This window comes from Odocoileus virginianus, chromosome 11 (genome assembly GCF_023699985.2).
Source record: "Odocoileus virginianus isolate 20LAN1187 ecotype Illinois chromosome 11, Ovbor_1.2, whole genome shotgun sequence".
In the NCBI taxonomy this organism is placed as follows: domain Eukaryota; kingdom Metazoa; phylum Chordata; class Mammalia; order Artiodactyla; family Cervidae; genus Odocoileus; species Odocoileus virginianus.
The window spans coordinates 46,254,369-46,271,885 of record NC_069684.1 but is presented as its reverse complement, the minus strand read 5'-3'; the positions used below and the strand labels follow the sequence as shown (position 1 = coordinate 46,271,885).

The window sequence follows — 17,517 nt, the reverse complement described above, 5'->3', positions numbered from 1 at the left end:
CTGGTTACTTTTGCTGCTGTTGTTCTCTGTTACTTTCTTCTCTTACTATCTCTCCTTGTATTTTGATGACTTTAGTGCAATACCTGCATTCCTTTCCCTTTATTTTTGGTGACTCTATTGGTTTTTGGTTTGTGGTTACCATGAGGTTCTTATATAACAACCTATGTACAGAGCAGTCTATTTTAAGTTGATGCATCTTCTAAATTGTTTAAGCATGTTCTAAAATCACCCTTTACTTTAAACATGAATTGAACTTTGATCTCCTAGAATGAATCTGCTCTCTCAGGTCTCTGTTTGAAGGCCCTCCTATATGTTGCCCCACTGTTTGAAAGGCTCCTTCAATTGGCTGACTTTTATTTTCTTTCAATAATGCAGATGTCACCTCTTTAGGAAAGTCCTCTCTGAGCCTTAGTGCATCTTCCAAGCCTTAGTTGGTGTACCTTCTATATATTCCGCTTCACCTTGGGTTCCCTTCTATCACAGCATCTGTTTGTTTACTGTCTCCCACACTAAACTATAAGGTTGTTGTCTAGAAGTACTACATCTTTTAGTTATAAGCACCTTGTCCATTGCCTCAGTTCAATTTGGTTCAGCCACTCAGTTGTGTCTGACTCTTTGTGACCCCATGAACTGTAGCACGCCAGGCTTCCCTGTCTATCACCAACTCCTGGAGCTTGCTCAAACTCATGTCCATTGAGTCAGTGATGCATTCCAACCATCTCATCCACTGTCATCCCCTTCTCCTCCTGCCTTCAATCTTTCCAGCATCAGGGTCTTTTCCAATGAGTCAGTTCTTCGTATCAGGTGGCCAAAGTATTGGAGTTTCAGCTTCAGCATCACTCCTTCCAATGAATATTCAGGACTGATTTCTTTTAGGAGGGACTGATTGGATCTCCTGGCAGTCCAAGAACTCTCAAGAGTCTTTTGCAACACCACAGTTCAAAAGCATCAGTTCTTTCGTGCTCAGCTTTCTTTATAGTCCAACTCTCACATTCATACATGACTACTGGAAAAACCACAGCCTTAACCAGATAGACCTTTATTGGCAAAGTGATGTCTCTGCTTTTTAATATGCTGTCTAGGTTGGTCATAACTTTTCTTCCAAGGACTAAGCATCTTTTAATTTCATGGATGCAGTCACCATCTGCAGTGATTATGGAGCCCAAAAAATTAAAGTCTGTCACTGTTTCCACTGTTTCCCCATCTATTTGCCATGAAGGGATGGGACCAGATGCCATGATCTTAGTTTTCTGAAGGTTGAGTTTTAAGCCAACTTTGTCACTCTCCTCTTTCACTTTCATCAAGAGGCTCTTTAGTTCTTTACTTTCTGCCATAAGGGTGGTGTTATCTGCATATCTGAGGTTATTGCTATTTCTCCTGGCAATCTTGATTTCAGCTTGTGCTTCATCCAGTCTGGCATTTCTCATGATGTACTCTGCATATAAGTTAAATAAGCAGGGTGAAAATATACAGCCTTGGATTATCAATCAAGCCTAGGTGCTTGATTGATTATAGAAGGCTGGCTTTCTGCATATAAATCAATGAAGTTAGAACAAATCCTCACAATATATACAAAAATAAACTCAAAGTGGCTTAAAGACTTTAAAACATTTCATCATAAAACTGTTAGATGAGAACATAGGCAAAACATTCCCTGACATAAATTGTACCAGTGTTTTCTTAGGTCAGTCTTCCAAGGCAGTAGAAATAAAAGCAAAAATAAACAAGTGGGACCTAATCAAACTTACAAGCCTTTGTATAGCAAAGGAAACCATAAACAAAATGAAAAGACAACTTACAGACTGGGGAAAAATATTTTCAGATTATGTGACTCACATGAGATTAAGTTCCAAAATCTATAAATAGCTCATACAACTTGATAGCAAAAAACCCTGAACAACCCAATCAAAAGGTGGGCAGAAGATCCAAACAGACATTTCTCCAAAGAAAACATACAGATGGCTAATAAACACATGAAAAGATGCTCATTATTGCTAATTATTATGGAAATGCAAATCAAAAGTACAATGAAGTATCACCTCAAACCAGTCAGAGTGGCCATCATTAAAAATGTCTATAAATAATAAATGCTGGAGATGGTATGGAGAAAAGGGAACCCTCCTACACTGTTGGTAGGAATGTAAATTGGTGCAGCCACTATGAAAATCAGTATGAAGGTTCCTCAAGAAACTAAAAATAGTTACAATATGACCCTGCAATCCCACTCCTGGGCATATATCTGGACAAAACTGTAGTTTGAAAAGATACACGCATCCCAGTGTTCACTGAAGCACTATTTACAATAGCTAAGACATGGCAACAACATAAGTGTCCATCAACAGATAAAGAAGGTATGGCATATATGCATGGTGGAATATTATTAAGTCATAAAAAAGAATGTAATAAGGCCATTTGCAGCAACATGAATGGACCTAGATATTATCATACTAAGTGAAGTAAATCAGAAAGAGAAATATAAATGCCATATGCTATCACTTATATGTGCAATCTAAAATATGACACAAATGAACTTATCTACAAAATAGAAACAGACTTACAGCCATAAAAAACAGTCTTGTAGTTGCCAAGGAAGGGAGGAATGAGGAGGCATAGATTGGGAGGTTGAGATTAACAGATGCAAACTAGTATATATAGGATGGATAAACAACAAGGTCCTATTGCATAGCACAGGGAATTATATTCAGCTTCTGAAAAACCATAATGGAAAAGAACATGAAAAGAATGTGTGTGTGTGTGTGTGTGTGTGTGTATAACTGAATCACTTTGCTATACAGTAGAAATTAACACAACATTGTAAACCAACTATACTTCAGTAAAATAAAATTTCAAAAAGTTTGTTTAATCCCCATGATCACCTACTAACTTTAACAATAACCAGTTTTACTTTCCAGATGTGTGTTTGTGTGTATGCCCCTGCACTGAAATTATGGTAATAACTGTACTATCAGTCATACCACCGTGGCTCATTTTAAAGAACCAGCAGAAAACATTTTGCAGTATTTTCAAGATTTGCTACTATCCTGAATGAGACTCTTTCATTGACCTTTAGTTATTTAAACAAATTGTGAGCCTAATCCAGGACTGTGACTGGTATTTTCTGGGTTGGTAACCAGTTCTGATTATCACAATCTTTATGTGTTAAAAGAAGCTACTTAGAAATTACATATAAGATACTCCATGAAATTCCACTAAGGTTTTTAAATATCTTGAAGTTTCTGATAATAATTTTACTTAATTTTAAAGATAAATTTCATATCTTAAATTTAAAAATTAAATACCCATCCTTTATTCTTTCTTGTGGAAAATAAACTTTTCTCTTCAGAATTGTATATATGACAGGCATCTGTCCCAAAGCAGCCAACTGCTTGCTAATTACTATGGAATTCTGTAAAAAAAAAAAAAAAAGTTTCCTCTCTTACTCTTCTCATAGCCAAAGTTATCCTGAAATTACACCATGATATATTAAATTTACTATTTTAGTTAAGACATTGCTTACATTTATAAATTTACCACACTCTCAAGATTCAGCTTTATTTTTTCCCTACTATATAGTCTCCTCCCCAGTAGAACTTTATGAATTATAAATATCATAATATAATTTATAACATGTTGAAAATACTATGCAGAGTCTTGAATAAACTGAGATTATGGAGGCTCTTAAATAAATACTCTTAGTTTAATATCAATGAAATATGTAATGGAGTTTCTAAAACTAATCTTTAGGATTATTTATATATAAGCCTGACTTCAAAACAACATATCCTTTAGAAAGCATATTTCAAATATATCTGGAAGCTCTAAGAAAAATTCTATTAAGATAAAGATAGATCTGACATGCCCCCTCTTTTTCTGATGAGATTTAAGGAGCTATTGAATTGACTGGAATTATCCCTAATAAAGTTTTTTAAGAATACAGGCAACAGTTACATTATGGGGAATCTGTAGAATGCAAATTCAGATAGGGCTAGTCTAGACTCCTCCAATAATGCTCCTGTTTAATTTCCTAGAAATATGTCAACCACCCACAAAGAAACTTTTGAGATTGCTGTAATGAGTATCACTAAGGGTATAATCATTGGGACTATGGGATTGTCTAATAGAAGAATTTAACCCATGTTTTAAGAATAGGAATGGTGGTCTTCAGGAAGGCTTCCCTGAAGAATATACATTTAGAGATTTTGATGGAGAAAAATAGATTTTTCTGGTAAATAATTGATAAATAATAGATCTTTTTATTTTGTTTCTAAAAGTCTTATTCACTATTCAGAATTTTAAATACAACTATCTTTCATATAACTGCAAAAGAAAAGAGTAAAATGAGCATTCTTAATGTGGCATAGAATAAGATGGAAATAAAATACAACAAACAACCTATACAACAAGATGACAGAAAAAAGGACAGACTAAGAGAAGTTGAGACAACTATGTAAACAAGCTTAAGAATGTATGTTTCTCCACTAAGAGGACAATTCATGGTCATCAAAGATAATTTTATAAGTATAGAAAAACATTACCACAAAGGAATCATCAAAAGGATAAAAAACACATTTAGGATATTTTCTTTTTTCCAATATTTAGGATATTTTCTTAAGGTTTACCAAATGTGGGTTACTGCTATGTAGTCACGCTATATAATCTAAAGTCCACTGTTGCTGCTCAGTCCCTAAGTCACGTCCGACTCTTTGCAACCCCATGAAATGCAGCATGCCAGGCTTTCCTGTCCATCACTATCTCCCAGAGTTTGGTCAAACACATGTCCATTGAGTCAGTGATGCCATCCAACCACCTCATTCTCTGTCACCCCCTTCTCCTCCTGCTCTCAATTTTTCCTAGCATTAGGGTCTTTTCCAATGAGTCGGTTCTTCACATCGGGTGGCCAAAGTATCGGAGCTTCAGCTTCAGCATCAGTCCTTCCAATGGACATTAATGGTTGATTTCCTTTAGGATGGACTGGTTGGATCTCCTTGCAGTCCAAGGGACTCTCAAGAGTCTTCTCCAGCACCACAGTTCAAAAGCATCAATTCTTCAGCACTCAGCCTTCTTTATGGTTCAGCTCTCACATCCATAGATGTCTACTGGAAAAACGAAAGCTTTGACTAGATGAACCTTTGTTGTCAAAGTGATATCTTTGCTTTTTAATTCTCTGGGTTTGTCATAGCTTTTCTTCCAAGGAGCAAGTGTCTTTTAATTTCATGACTGCAGTAACCATTTGCAGTGATTTTGAAGCCCAAGAAAATAAAATCTGTCACTGTTTCCCTATCTGTTTGCCATGAAGTGATGGGACCAGATGCCATGATCTTAGTTTTCTGAATGTTGAGTTTTGTTTATTTTTTTTATTTTTTTTTCCATTTATTTTTATTAGTTGGAGGCTAATTACTTTACAACATTGCAGTGGTTTTTATCATACACTGAAATGAATTAGCCATGGATTTACATGTATTCCCCATCTCGGTCCCCCCTCCCACCTCCCTCTCCACCCCATCCCTCTGGGTCTTCCCAGTGCACCAGGCCTGAGCACTTGTCTCATGCATCCAACCTGGGCTGGTGATCTGTTTCACCCTAGATATACATGTTTTGATGCTGTGCTCTTGAAACATCCCACCGTCGCCTTCTCCCACAGAGTCCACAAGTCTGTTCTATACATCTGAGTCTCTTTTTCTTTTTTTGCATATAGGGTTATCGTTACCATCTTTCTAAATTCCATATATGTGTTAGTATACTGTAATGGTCTTTATCTTTCTGACTTACTTCGCTCTGTATAATGGGCTCCAGTTTCACCCATCTCATTAGAACTGATTCAAATGAATTCTTTTTAATGGCTGAGCAATATTCCATGGTGTATATGTACCACAGCTTCCTCATCCATTCGTCTGCTGATGGGCATCTGGGTTGCTTCCATGTCCTGGCTATTATAAACAGTGCTGCGATGAACATTGGGGTGCACGTGTCTCTTTTGGATCTGGTTTCCTCAGTGTGTATGCCTAGAAGTGGTATTGCTGGGTCATATGGCAGATCTATTTCCAGCTTTTTAAGGAATCTCCACACTGTTTTCCATAGTGGCTGTACTAATTTGCATTCCCATCAACAGTGTAAGAGGGTTCCCTTTTCTCCACACCCTCTCCAGCATTTATTGCTTGTAGACTTTTGGATAGCAGCCATCCTGACTGGCGTGTAATGGTACCTCATTGTGGTTTTGATTTGCATTTCTCTGATAATGAGTGATGTTGAGCATCTTTTCATGTGTTTTTTTGCCATCCGTATGTCTTCCTTGGAGAAATGTCTGTTTAGTTCTTTGGCCCATTTTTTGATTGGGTCATTTATTTTTCTGGAATTGAGCTGCAGGAGTTGCTTGTATATTTTTGAGATTAATCCTTTGTCTGTTGCTTCATTTGCTATTATTTTCTCCCAATCTGAGGGCTGTCTTTTCACCTTGCTTATAGTTTCCTTTGTTGTGCAAGAGCTTTTAAGTAAAAATATGGAACGCTTCACGAATTTGCGTATCATCCTTGCACAGGGGCCATGCTAATCTTCTCTGTATCGTTCCAGTTTTAGTATGTGTGCTGCCGAAGCGAGCACTTGAATGTTGAGTTTTAAGCCAACTTTGTCACTCTCCTCTTTCACTTTCATCAAGAGGCTCTTTAGTTCTTCTTTGCTTTCTGCCGTAAGGGTGGTGTTATCTGCATATCTGAGGTTATTGCCATTTCTCCCGGCAATCTTAATTCCAGCTTGTGCTTCATCCAGCCCAGCATTTTGCATGATGTACTCTGCATATAAGTTAAATAAGCAGATTGACAGTGTACAGCCTTGATGTACTGCTTTCCCAGTTTTGAACAAGTTCATTGTTCCATGTCAGGTTCTAACTGTTGCTTCTTGTCCTGCATACAAGTTTCTCAGAGGACAGGTAAGGTGGTCTGGTATTCCTGTCTCTAAGAATTTCCCACAGTTTGTTATGATCCACAGTCAAAGGCTTCAGTGTAGTCAGTGAAGTGGAAATAGATGCTTTTTTTGAATTCTCTTACTTTTTCTATGATCCAGTAGATGTTGACAATTTGATCTCTGGTTCCTCTGTCTTTTTCGAAATCCAGCCTGTACATCTGTAAGTTTTCCGTTCATGTCCTGTTGAAGCCTAGGTTTGAAGGATTTTGAGCATAATCTTGCTAATGTGAAATCAGTGCAACTGAATGATAATTTGAAAATTCTTTGGCATTGCCCTTCTTTGGGATTGGAATGAAAACTGACCTTTTCCAGTCCTGTGGCTACTGCTCAGTTTTCCAAATTTGCTGGCATATTGAGTGCAGCACTTGAACAGCATCATATGTTAGGATTTGAAATAGATCAGCTGGAATTCCATCATCTCCACTAGCTTTATCCACAGTAGTGCTTCTTAAGGCCCATTTCACTTCACACTCCAGAATGTCTGGCTCTAGATGACTGGCCACACCATCATGGTTATTGGAGTCATTAAGACCTATTTTGTACAATTCTTCTGTATATTCTTGCCACTTCTTCTTATTATCTTCTGCTTCTGTTAGGTCCTTGCTGTTTCTGTCCTTTATTGTGCCTATCTTGCATGAAATGTTCTCTTGGTATCTCCAATTTTCTTGAAATGATTCCTAGTCTTTCCCATTCTGTTGTTTTCCTCTATCTCTTTGCATTGTTCACTTAAGAAGGCTTTGTAAACTCTCCTTGCTCTTCTCTGGAACTCTGCATTCAGCTGGGTAAATCTTTTTTTTCTTCTTTGCCTTTCACTTCTCTCTTTTTCTCAACTATTTGTAATATAAACATCATTTCAAATTGTAGTATAACACTCTGTTGAGTGAATTATCATTACTTACTTAATACTCCCATATTGAACATTTATGTAGCTTTATTTTTTTCATTTTTGTAAATATTAATGCCATGGACATTATTAGATACAGTCTTTTCTACTTTATAACTATTTCTTTTGATTAGATTATTATTGAAAATGTGATTATTGGATCAAAAATTATGAACACTTTAAAACAATCTTGATATAATTAGAAAAAAATTATTTCTCAAAGGACTATGCTAATTTATTTTATTACTATTAATTTTAACTAGCAAATTTCACTATTTACTGTCAAACTTTTTATCCTTTTTAAAAAAGTATTCTTCTTTATAACGTCAGTATATGGTCTGCTGGAGTAGGAAATGGCAACCTTCTCCACTATTCTTGCCTGTAAAGTTCCATGAACAGAGGAGCCTGGCAGACTAAAGTCCATGGGGTCGCAAAGAGTCAGGCACGACTGAGCAGCAGGCATGTCATGGCACTCTAATGGTTATACATACAGCGAAATTTAATAAATATCTTTTTTTTTCTCACTTGGTTTGTCAGCAGCATTTGAAACATTGAACTAATCTGCCCTTTTGAGGGCTTGTTTCTCTCTTGGCTTGTAAGCACTTCAAATCAGTATGTCCAAAACTGAACTACTGCCTCAAGGCTTTGCTTCCCAAACCAGCATTTATAAACATTTGTTCAATAAATAAAGGAGAAAATAGTCTCACCACCCAGAGGAGAGTAAAGCTTTCCCACAACTGTGAAAGGAGCATTAAAGACAGAATTAACAACAGTTACAAAGGCTCGGAAGTAGAAGAGGAATTATTATATTTTAAGAATTAAAAGGAAGATAATGGCTAGATTACAGTAAGTAAAAGAGAGACTAATACAGGAAACGTTAGAAAAGATAGGTAGGGGCCACATCATGCTAAGCATTGTAGGCTTTGGAAAATAGTTTGAATTTTATTCTCTGTACAATGAGCAAATACTAAAGGAATTTTTAAATAAAATTTTAACTATTTTATTTTGAAACAATTTCACTCCCAAGAACTGAGTCAGCTTTCCCTAATGACAACTACTTACATAATCTTAGTGCATTGTCAAAGCCTAGAAATTGATATTGATATAACACTATAACTTAGTTCAGTTCAGTCACTCAGTTGTGTCCGACTCTTTGCAACCCCATGGACTGCAGCACGCCAGGTTTTCTCTGTCTATCACCAACTCCCGGAGTTTACTCAAACTCACCTCCACTCAGTTGGTGATGCCATCCAACCATCTCACCCACTGTCATCCCTTTCTATCCTGCTTCAATCTTTCCCAGCATCAGAGTCTTTTCCAGTGAGTCAGTTATTTGCATCAGGTAGCCAAAGTATTAGAGTTTCAGCTTCAGCATCAGTGCTTCCAATGAATATTCAGGATTAATTTCCTTTAGGATGGACTGGTTGGATCTCTGTGCAGTCCAAGGGACTCTCAACAGTCTTCTCCAACACCACAGTTCAAAAACATCAGTTCTTTGGTGCTCAGCTGTCTTTACAGTCCAACTCTCACATCCATACATGACTACTGGAAAAGCCATAGCCTTGACAAGATGGACCTTTGTTGGTAAAGTAATGTCTCTGCTTTTTAATATGCTGTCTAGGTTGGTCATAACTTTTCTTCCAAGGAGTAAGCGCCTTTTAATTTCATGGCTGCAGTCACCATCTGCAGTGATTTTGGAGCCCCACAAAATACAGTCTGTCACTGTTTCTACTGTTTCCCCATCTATTGCCCATGAAGTGATGGGACCAGATGCCATGATCTTAGTTTTCTGAATGTTGAGCTTTAAGTCAACTTTTACACTCTCCTCTTTCACTTTCATCAAGAGGCTCTTTAGTTCTTTTTCACTTTCTGCCATTAAGAGTGGTGTCATCTGCATATCTGAGGTTATTGCTATTTCTCCTGGCAATCTTGATTCCAGCTTGTGCTTCATCCAGCCCAGCGTTTCTCATGATGTACTCTGCATATAAATTAAATAAATAGGGTGATAATATACAGCCTTGACGTACTCCTTTCCTATTTGGATGCAGTCTGTTGTTCCATGTCCAGTTCTAACTGTTGCTTCCTGACCTGCATACAGGTTTCTCAAGAGGCAAGTTAGGTGGTCTGGTATTCCCATCTCTTTAAGAATTTTCCAGAATTTGTTGTGGTCCACACAAAGGCTTTGGTATAGTCAATAAAGCAGAAATAGATGTTTTTCTGGAACTCTCTTGCTTTTTCAGTGATCCAGCAGATGCTGGCAATTTGATCTCTGGTTCCTCTGCCCTTTTTAAAACCAGCTTGAACATCTGGAAGTTCATGGTTCACATACTGTTGAAGCCTGGCTTGGAAAATTTTGAGGATTACTTTACTAGTGTGTGAGATGAATGCAATTGTGCAGAAGTCTGAGCAATCTTTGGCATTGCCTTTCTTTGGGATTGGAAGAGACCTTATTTAGATTTCACCATTTTTTAAATAGGCACTCATTGAGTATGGTTCTGTGAGATTTTATCACATGTGAAGATTCATGTAACCATCACCACACTCGTAATATAGAACTATTCCTTCCCAAAGAAGAAACTTCCTTATGTTATCCCTTAAGAACCACAACTGCCCACCAACTCGAACTTTTTGACATCACTTATCTGTTTTCAGTTACTACAATTTTGTCATCATTTATATAAAAGGTTAAACAAATGGCATCATACAGTATGTGGCACTTTAAAATTGGCTTTTAAACTCAGCATCTGTCCAAGTTGTTGGATATATCAATATTTCATTTCTAGAACATAAGAGCTAACACCATCAAACATTTAGAAGAAAATAGGAAAAAAGCTTCATGACACTGAATTTGGCAATGATTTCATGGATATGACTCCAAAGGCATAAGCAACAAAGAAAAAACAGACAAACTGCACTTCACCAAAATTTTAAAATTTTGCATAGCAAAAATATTTGCAAATAACATCTATGATAGGCAGTTAACAATATCCAGACATATGAACTACTCTAAAACTCAACAATGACCAAAACAACCCAGTTTTTAAAATAGGCAGAGGACTTGATAGACATCTTTCCAGAGAAGATTATATCAATAGACAATAAGCACGTAAAAAGATGGTCAACATTGCTAATTACTAGGAAAATTCAAAACCATTATGGGATACCACTTCAAATTCATTAAGATGGCTACTATTAAAAAAAAGAAAAGAGGAGTGACCTCAGCAAGATGGTAGACTAGGAAGTCCTCCTACAAAACCACAATTTAATAACTATCCATAGATGAAAATGGTCCTGGGAGAGTTTTAAAGTACAGTTAAGAAGTTTCAACAACTCAATGTAGCACAAAAACTGAGGGTGCTGCATAGAAAGTGTAGAAAGCATTTTATCAACATTATTCCAACCCCCAGGCCAGTACAGCTCAAGACCAAGAAGAAGCCCATTAGCTGCAACTTCCCATGGGTGAAAATAAAGAAGGGGACCCCAGCAGCTCTCACTATCATCATGGACCTCCAAAGCCTTCTCATTTAAGAACCCCTATAGCTGAGCACCGAAAAATTGATGCCTTTGAATTGTGGTGTTGGAGAAGACTCTTGAGAGACCCTTGGACTGCAACCAGTCCATCCTGAAGGAGATCACTCCTGAGTGTTCATTGGAAGGACTGATACTGAAGCTGAAACTCCAGTACTTTGGCCACCTCATGTGAAGAGTTAACTCAATGGAAAAGACCCTGATGTTGGGAGGAATTGGGGGCAGGAGAAGGGGATGACAGAGGATGAGATGGCTGAATGGCATCACCGACTTGATGGACACGAGTTTGAGTAAACTCCGAGAGTTTGTGATGGACAGGGAGGCCTGGCGTGCTGCAATTCAGGGGGTCGCAGAGTTGGACACGACTGAGCGACTGAACTGAACTGATGGTCTTCACCAATGTTAACTCCAATAAATGCAACTATAAGTCTCATTTGTAAAAATAAATTTAAAAATACATTAATTTTAAGACTTAAAAGTCATTTTATGGCCTAACATGTGATCTATCCTGGAGAATATGCACTTGAGAAGAACTGTATTCTTCTGCTAGTGAACAGAAAGTTCTATATACATCCATTAGGTCTAAGTGGTGTATTGTTTTGTTCAAGTCAGCTGTTTTTTTAAAAACTGCTTTTCTGTCTACATGTTCTGGCCATTATTGAAAGTAGGGTATTTAAGACTTCTACTATTATTGTATTGCTATTAATTTTTCCATTTCAATCTGTCAGTATTTTCTTCTATATTTAGGTTCTCTGTTGTTGTGTGCTCAGTCACTCAGTCATGTCCAACTTTATGTGGCTTCATTGGCTGTACCTCACCAGGCTCCTCTGTCCATGGAATTTTCCAGGCAAAAATATTGGATCATGCATGCATGCTCAGTGGTGTCTGACTCTTTGCAACCCCGTGGACTATAGCCCACCAGGCTCCTGTGTCCCTGGGATTTTCCAGACAAGAATACTGGAGCAGGTTGCCATTTTCTTCTCCAGGGGCTCTTCTTGACCCAGGGATCAAACCTGTGTCTCTTTCATCTCTTGCATTGGCAGGTGGATTCTTTACCACTGTGCCACCTGGGAAGCCCATTGTTAGGTGCATATATATATACTTTTCATATTATCCTGTTGAGTTAATCCTTTTATCACCATATAAGTACCGTCTTTGCCTCTAGAGACAGTTTTTGACTTAAAGTCTATTTCACATGATGTAGGTATAGTAACTCCTGCTTTCATTTGGTTACAATTTGCATGGAATTGTTTTCATTCTTTCATTTTTATCCTACAGGTATCTTTAAGATGAGTTGCTTGTTGACAGCATATTGCTGGACTTTTAAAAAATAATCCATTCAGCCATTCTATGGCTTTTGATTGGGGGTTTAATCCATTTTCATATAAGAACTTATTGCTAGATAAGGTCTTAATATTGCCATTTTGTTAATTTTTTGGTCTGCTTTGCCATTGTATTATTCTTCTCTTCCTCTATTACTGTTTTCCTTGTTATGATGATTTTTGTAGTGCTTTTGTTTTTTTTCTTTGTCTTTTGTATAATATGTCTGACAGAAACTTGAGTCTTGCATAAGATATCTTATAGTTAAAACTGTATTTTAAGTTGATAGCAACTTAACTTTAATTGCATTAAAAAGCTATACTTTTACTACCTTCCCCCTTTGTGTTCTTGTAGTCAGAGTTTGCTTTTTTGTGTGTTGTTTATCTATTAACAAATGTTTGTCTTTTAACTTTTATATTAGGGTTAAAAGTGATTCATGCACCACCATTACAGTGTTATATTGTTCTGTATTTGCCTAGAAAATTACCTTTACCAGTGATAGATCACCTGTTAGGTTATAAAATAATTTTTGTCTTAAAAATTTAATGATTAAAATCATTCCAAGTATGCTTCCCAACCACGACGGAATGAAATTAGAAATCAGTAATAGTAAGAAAATATGAAGAATCACAAATACATGCATATTAAACTGCACAATCTTGAACAATCATTGGGTCAAAGAGGAAATCAAATGGAATTTTTAAGTACCTTCAAGACAAATGAAAACAAAAATACAACAATAACAAAATTTATGTGATGTATCAAAAGCAAGACTAAGAGGGAAGTAATAAATGCTCACATTAGAAAAAGAAAGATCTCAAATAAACAACCTAACTTTACACCTCAAGGAATTAGAAAAAGAAAAGCAAACTAATCCCAAAGTGAGCAGAAAGAAAGACATAATAAAGATCAGAACAGAAAAAAATCAAGAAGAGAATAGGAAAAGAATAGAAAAAAATCAACAAAACTAACAGATGGCTTTTTGAAAAAAAACAAAAACAAAAACAATTGACACAGTCTGAGTTAGATTAAGAAAAAAAGACAAAAAACTCAATTATAAAACAAAAATGAAAGAGGAGATACTACCTCCTAATATTACACAAATGCAAAGGCTCATATGAGAAAATTGTGAGCAGTTATGTAACAAAAAATTGTATGTGTGTGCTCAGTTGCTCAGCAGTGTCCAACTCTTTGTGACCCCATGGACTATAGCCTGCGAGGCTCCTCTGTCCATGGAATTTTCCAGGGAAGAGTATTGGAGCCACTTGCCATTTCCTACTCCTAGGGATCTTCCCAACCCAGGGATCAATCCCTTGTCTCTTGCATCTTGTGTTCTTCCCCACTGTGCCAACTGGGAAGCAACCCCCCAAATTGTATAACCTATAAGAAATGTATAGATTCCTACATATATATCACCTACCAAAACTGAATCATGAAAAATTAGAAAATCTGAACAGTGAGTAATAAGACCTAAACAGTAAGCAAAAATCTCCCAATAACAACAGTAAAATCAGGACTAAATAGTTTAACGGGTGAATTCTACCAAACATTTGTAGAAGAATTAATAGCAATATTTCTAAAACTCTTCTTAAAAATTGAAGGAACACTTCCAAACTCATTTTATGAGGCCAGCATTACCTTCATACCAAAACCAAATAGGAACATGATAGGAAAAAAAACTAAAGGCTAATATCCTTGATTAGTATAAATGTAAAAATTCTCAACAGCATACTAGCAAACCAAATTGAACAGCACATTAAGAGAATCATATACAATGATCAAATGGGATTTATCTCTGGGATGCAAGGATGATTCAACGTATATGAATCAATAAATGTGATACATCACTTTAATAGAATGAAAGACAAAAATTATTTGGTCATCTTAATACACACAGAGAAAGAATTTGCCAAAACATAAACTCTCAATGGATTGGATATAGAAAGAATTTACCTCAACATAATAAAAGCCATTTATGACAATCCCACAGCTATTATCATACTCAGTGTGGAAGGTTAAAAACTTTTGCTTTATAATCGGGATCAAGACAAGAGTGCTCAGTCTCTCCACTCCTATTCAACATAGTACTGGATGTCCCAATCAGGGCAACCAAGCTAGAAAAAGAAATAAAAAGCATCCCAATTGAAAAGGAAATAAAATGTCTTTGAAGATAACATGATCTTACATTTAGAAAATCCTTCAGAAGCCACCAAAACTGTTAGAAATAATCAACAGATTCAGTAAAGCTGCAGAGTACAAAGCAAACATCTATAGATTTTATAGATCTATAGAAATCAGTTGCATTTCTATATACTAGAAATGAACTATTTTAAAAAGAAATAAAGGAAACAATCACAATAGCATCAAAAACATGAACTACTTGGAGATAAATTTAACCAAGGAGGCAAAATATCTGCACAAAAAACCCATAAGACTTTAATGAAATAAATTTAAGAAGACATAAATAAATCGGAAAATATCCCATGTTCATGGATCAGAAGAATTAATAGTGTTCTTCCCACATAGCTCTGTCAGTAAAGAATCTGTCTGCAATGCAGGAGACCTCGGTTTGATTGCTGGGTCAGGAAGATCCCCTGGAGAAGGAAATGGCCACCCACTCCAGTATTCTTGCCTGGAGAATCCCATGGACAGAGAGGCCTGGCAGGCTATAATCCATGAAGTTGCAAGAGTAAGACACGACTTAGTGACTAAACCTAAAAATGTCTATGATACTCAGAGCCATCTATAGATTCACTGTTGATAATCCTTATCAACATCTCAATGGCATTTTTCATAAGAGTAGAAAAAAATAATCCTAAAATTTGTATGGGACCACAAAAGGCCCCAAATAACCAAGAGAATTCTGAGAAAGAAGAACAAAGCCAGAGGCAATTACACTTTCTGATTTCAAACTATAATACAAAGCTACAGTAATCAAAATAATGTGATACTGGCATTAGAATAGATGCACACGGCAAGGACTAGCACTAAGAGCAAAGAAATAAACCCTTGCATATATGGTCAACTGGTATTTCACAAGAGAGCCAAGAATACTCAATAGGGAAAGAATAGCCTCTTCAACAAATGGGGCTGGGAAAACTTGAAAATCACATGCAGAAGAATGAAGCTGGAACCCTACCTTATACCAATCACAAAAATTAAATTTAAATGGACTATAAACTTAAATATAATAACTGAAACTGAAAACCTCATAGAAGAAAATAGGGGGATACCTTTTTTTGTTGTGTTTTAATTTTTTTTCTATTTTGGCCATATGCAGCATGCAGGATCTTAGTTCCCTGACCAGGGATCAAACCTGTTTCCCCTGCAATGGAACTGCAGTGCCCTAACCACTGGACTGCCTGGAAATTCTGGGAAAAGCTTTTTGCCATTGGTCTTTTTTTTTTTTTAGTTGGAGGCTAATTACTTTACATCATTACAGTAGTTTTTGTCATACATTGAAATGAATTAGCCATGGATTTACATGTATTCCCCATCCCAGTCCCCCCTCCCACCTCCCTCTCCACCCAATTCCTCTGGGTCTTCCCAGTGCACCAGGCCCGAGCACTTGTCTCATGCACCCAACCTGGGCTGGTGATCTGTTTCACCCTAGATAATATACATGTTTCAATGCTGTTCTCTTGAAACATCCCACCCTCGCCTTCTCCCAGAGTCCACAAGTCTGTTCTATACATCTGAGTCTCTTTTTCTGTTTTGCATATAGGGTTATCGTTACCATCTTTCTAAATTCCATATATATGTGTTAGTATACTGTAATGGTCTTTATCTTTCTGGCTTACTTCGCTCTGTATAATGGGCTCCAGTTTCATCCATCTCATTAGAAGTGATTCAAATGAATTCTTTTTAATGGCTGAGTAATAATCCATGGTGTATATGTACCACAGCTTCCTCATCCATTCGTCTGCTAATGGGCATCTGGGTTGCTTCCATGTCCTGGCTATTATAAACAGTGCTGCAATGAACATTGGGGTGCACGTGTCTCTTTCAGATCTGGTTTCCTTGCTGTGTATGCCTAGAAGTGGGATTGCTAGGTCATATGGCAGTTCTATTTCCAGCTTTTTAAGAAATCTCCACACTGTTTTCCATAGTGGCTGTACTAATTTGCATTCCCACCAACAGTGTAAGAGGGTTCCCTTTTCTCCACACCCTCTCCAGCATTTATTGCTTGTAGACTTTTGGATAGCATCCATCCTGACTGGTGTATAATGGTACCACATTGTGGTTTTGATTTGCATTTCTCTGATAATGAGTGATGTTGAGCATCTTTTCATGTGTTTGTTAGCCATCTGTATGTCTTCCTTGGAGAAATGTCTGTTGAGTTCTTTGGCCCATTTTTTGATTGGGTCATTTATTTTTCTGAGTTGAGCTGGAGGAGTTGCTTGTATATTTTTGAGATTAATCCTTTGTCTGTTGCTTTGTTTGCTATTATTTTCTCCCAATCTGAGGGCTGTCTTTTCACCTTGCTTATAGTTTCCTTTGTTGTGCAAAAGCTTTTAAGTTTCATTAGGTCCCATTTGTTTATTTTTGCTTTTATTTCTAAAATTCTGGGATGTGGGTCATAGAGGATCCTGCTGTGATTTATGTTGGAGAGTGTTTTGCCTATGTTCTCCTCTAGAAGTTTGATAGTTTCTGGTCTTGCATTTAGATCTTTAAACCATTTTGAGTTTATTTTTGTGTATGGTGTTAGAAAGTGTTCTAGTTTCATTCTTTTACAGGTGGTTGACCAGTTTTCCCAGCACCACTTGTTAAAGAGGTTATCTTTTTTCCATTGTATATCCTTGCCTCCTTTGTCAAAGATAAGGTGACCA

At 36.8% G+C, this 17,517-nt stretch overlaps 1 protein-coding gene and 1 non-coding gene across 6 annotated transcripts in view; both read right to left on the bottom strand.

Annotated features, from left to right (window-relative positions):
* Nucleotides 1–17,517, bottom strand: part of CATSPERE (catsper channel auxiliary subunit epsilon) — a 150,294-nt gene that overhangs the window by 77,491 nt on the left and 55,286 nt on the right. For 4 of the 5 annotated variants that reach the window (XM_070474396.1, XM_070474395.1, XM_070474397.1 and 1 more), the window contains one exon: nt 3,300–3,406. The exons of the other annotated variant lie outside the window; for it this stretch is intronic. In XM_070474396.1, coding sequence (XP_070330497.1) covers nt 3,300–3,406 — 107 coding nt within the window. The remainder of the gene's footprint in view (nt 1–3,299; nt 3,407–17,517) is intronic. 5 annotated transcript variants of the gene reach the window in all.
* Nucleotides 6,491–6,597, bottom strand: LOC139037628 (U6 spliceosomal RNA). Its single transcript, XR_011490503.1, has one exon. It is a non-coding gene; the product is annotated as a U6 spliceosomal RNA (small nuclear RNA).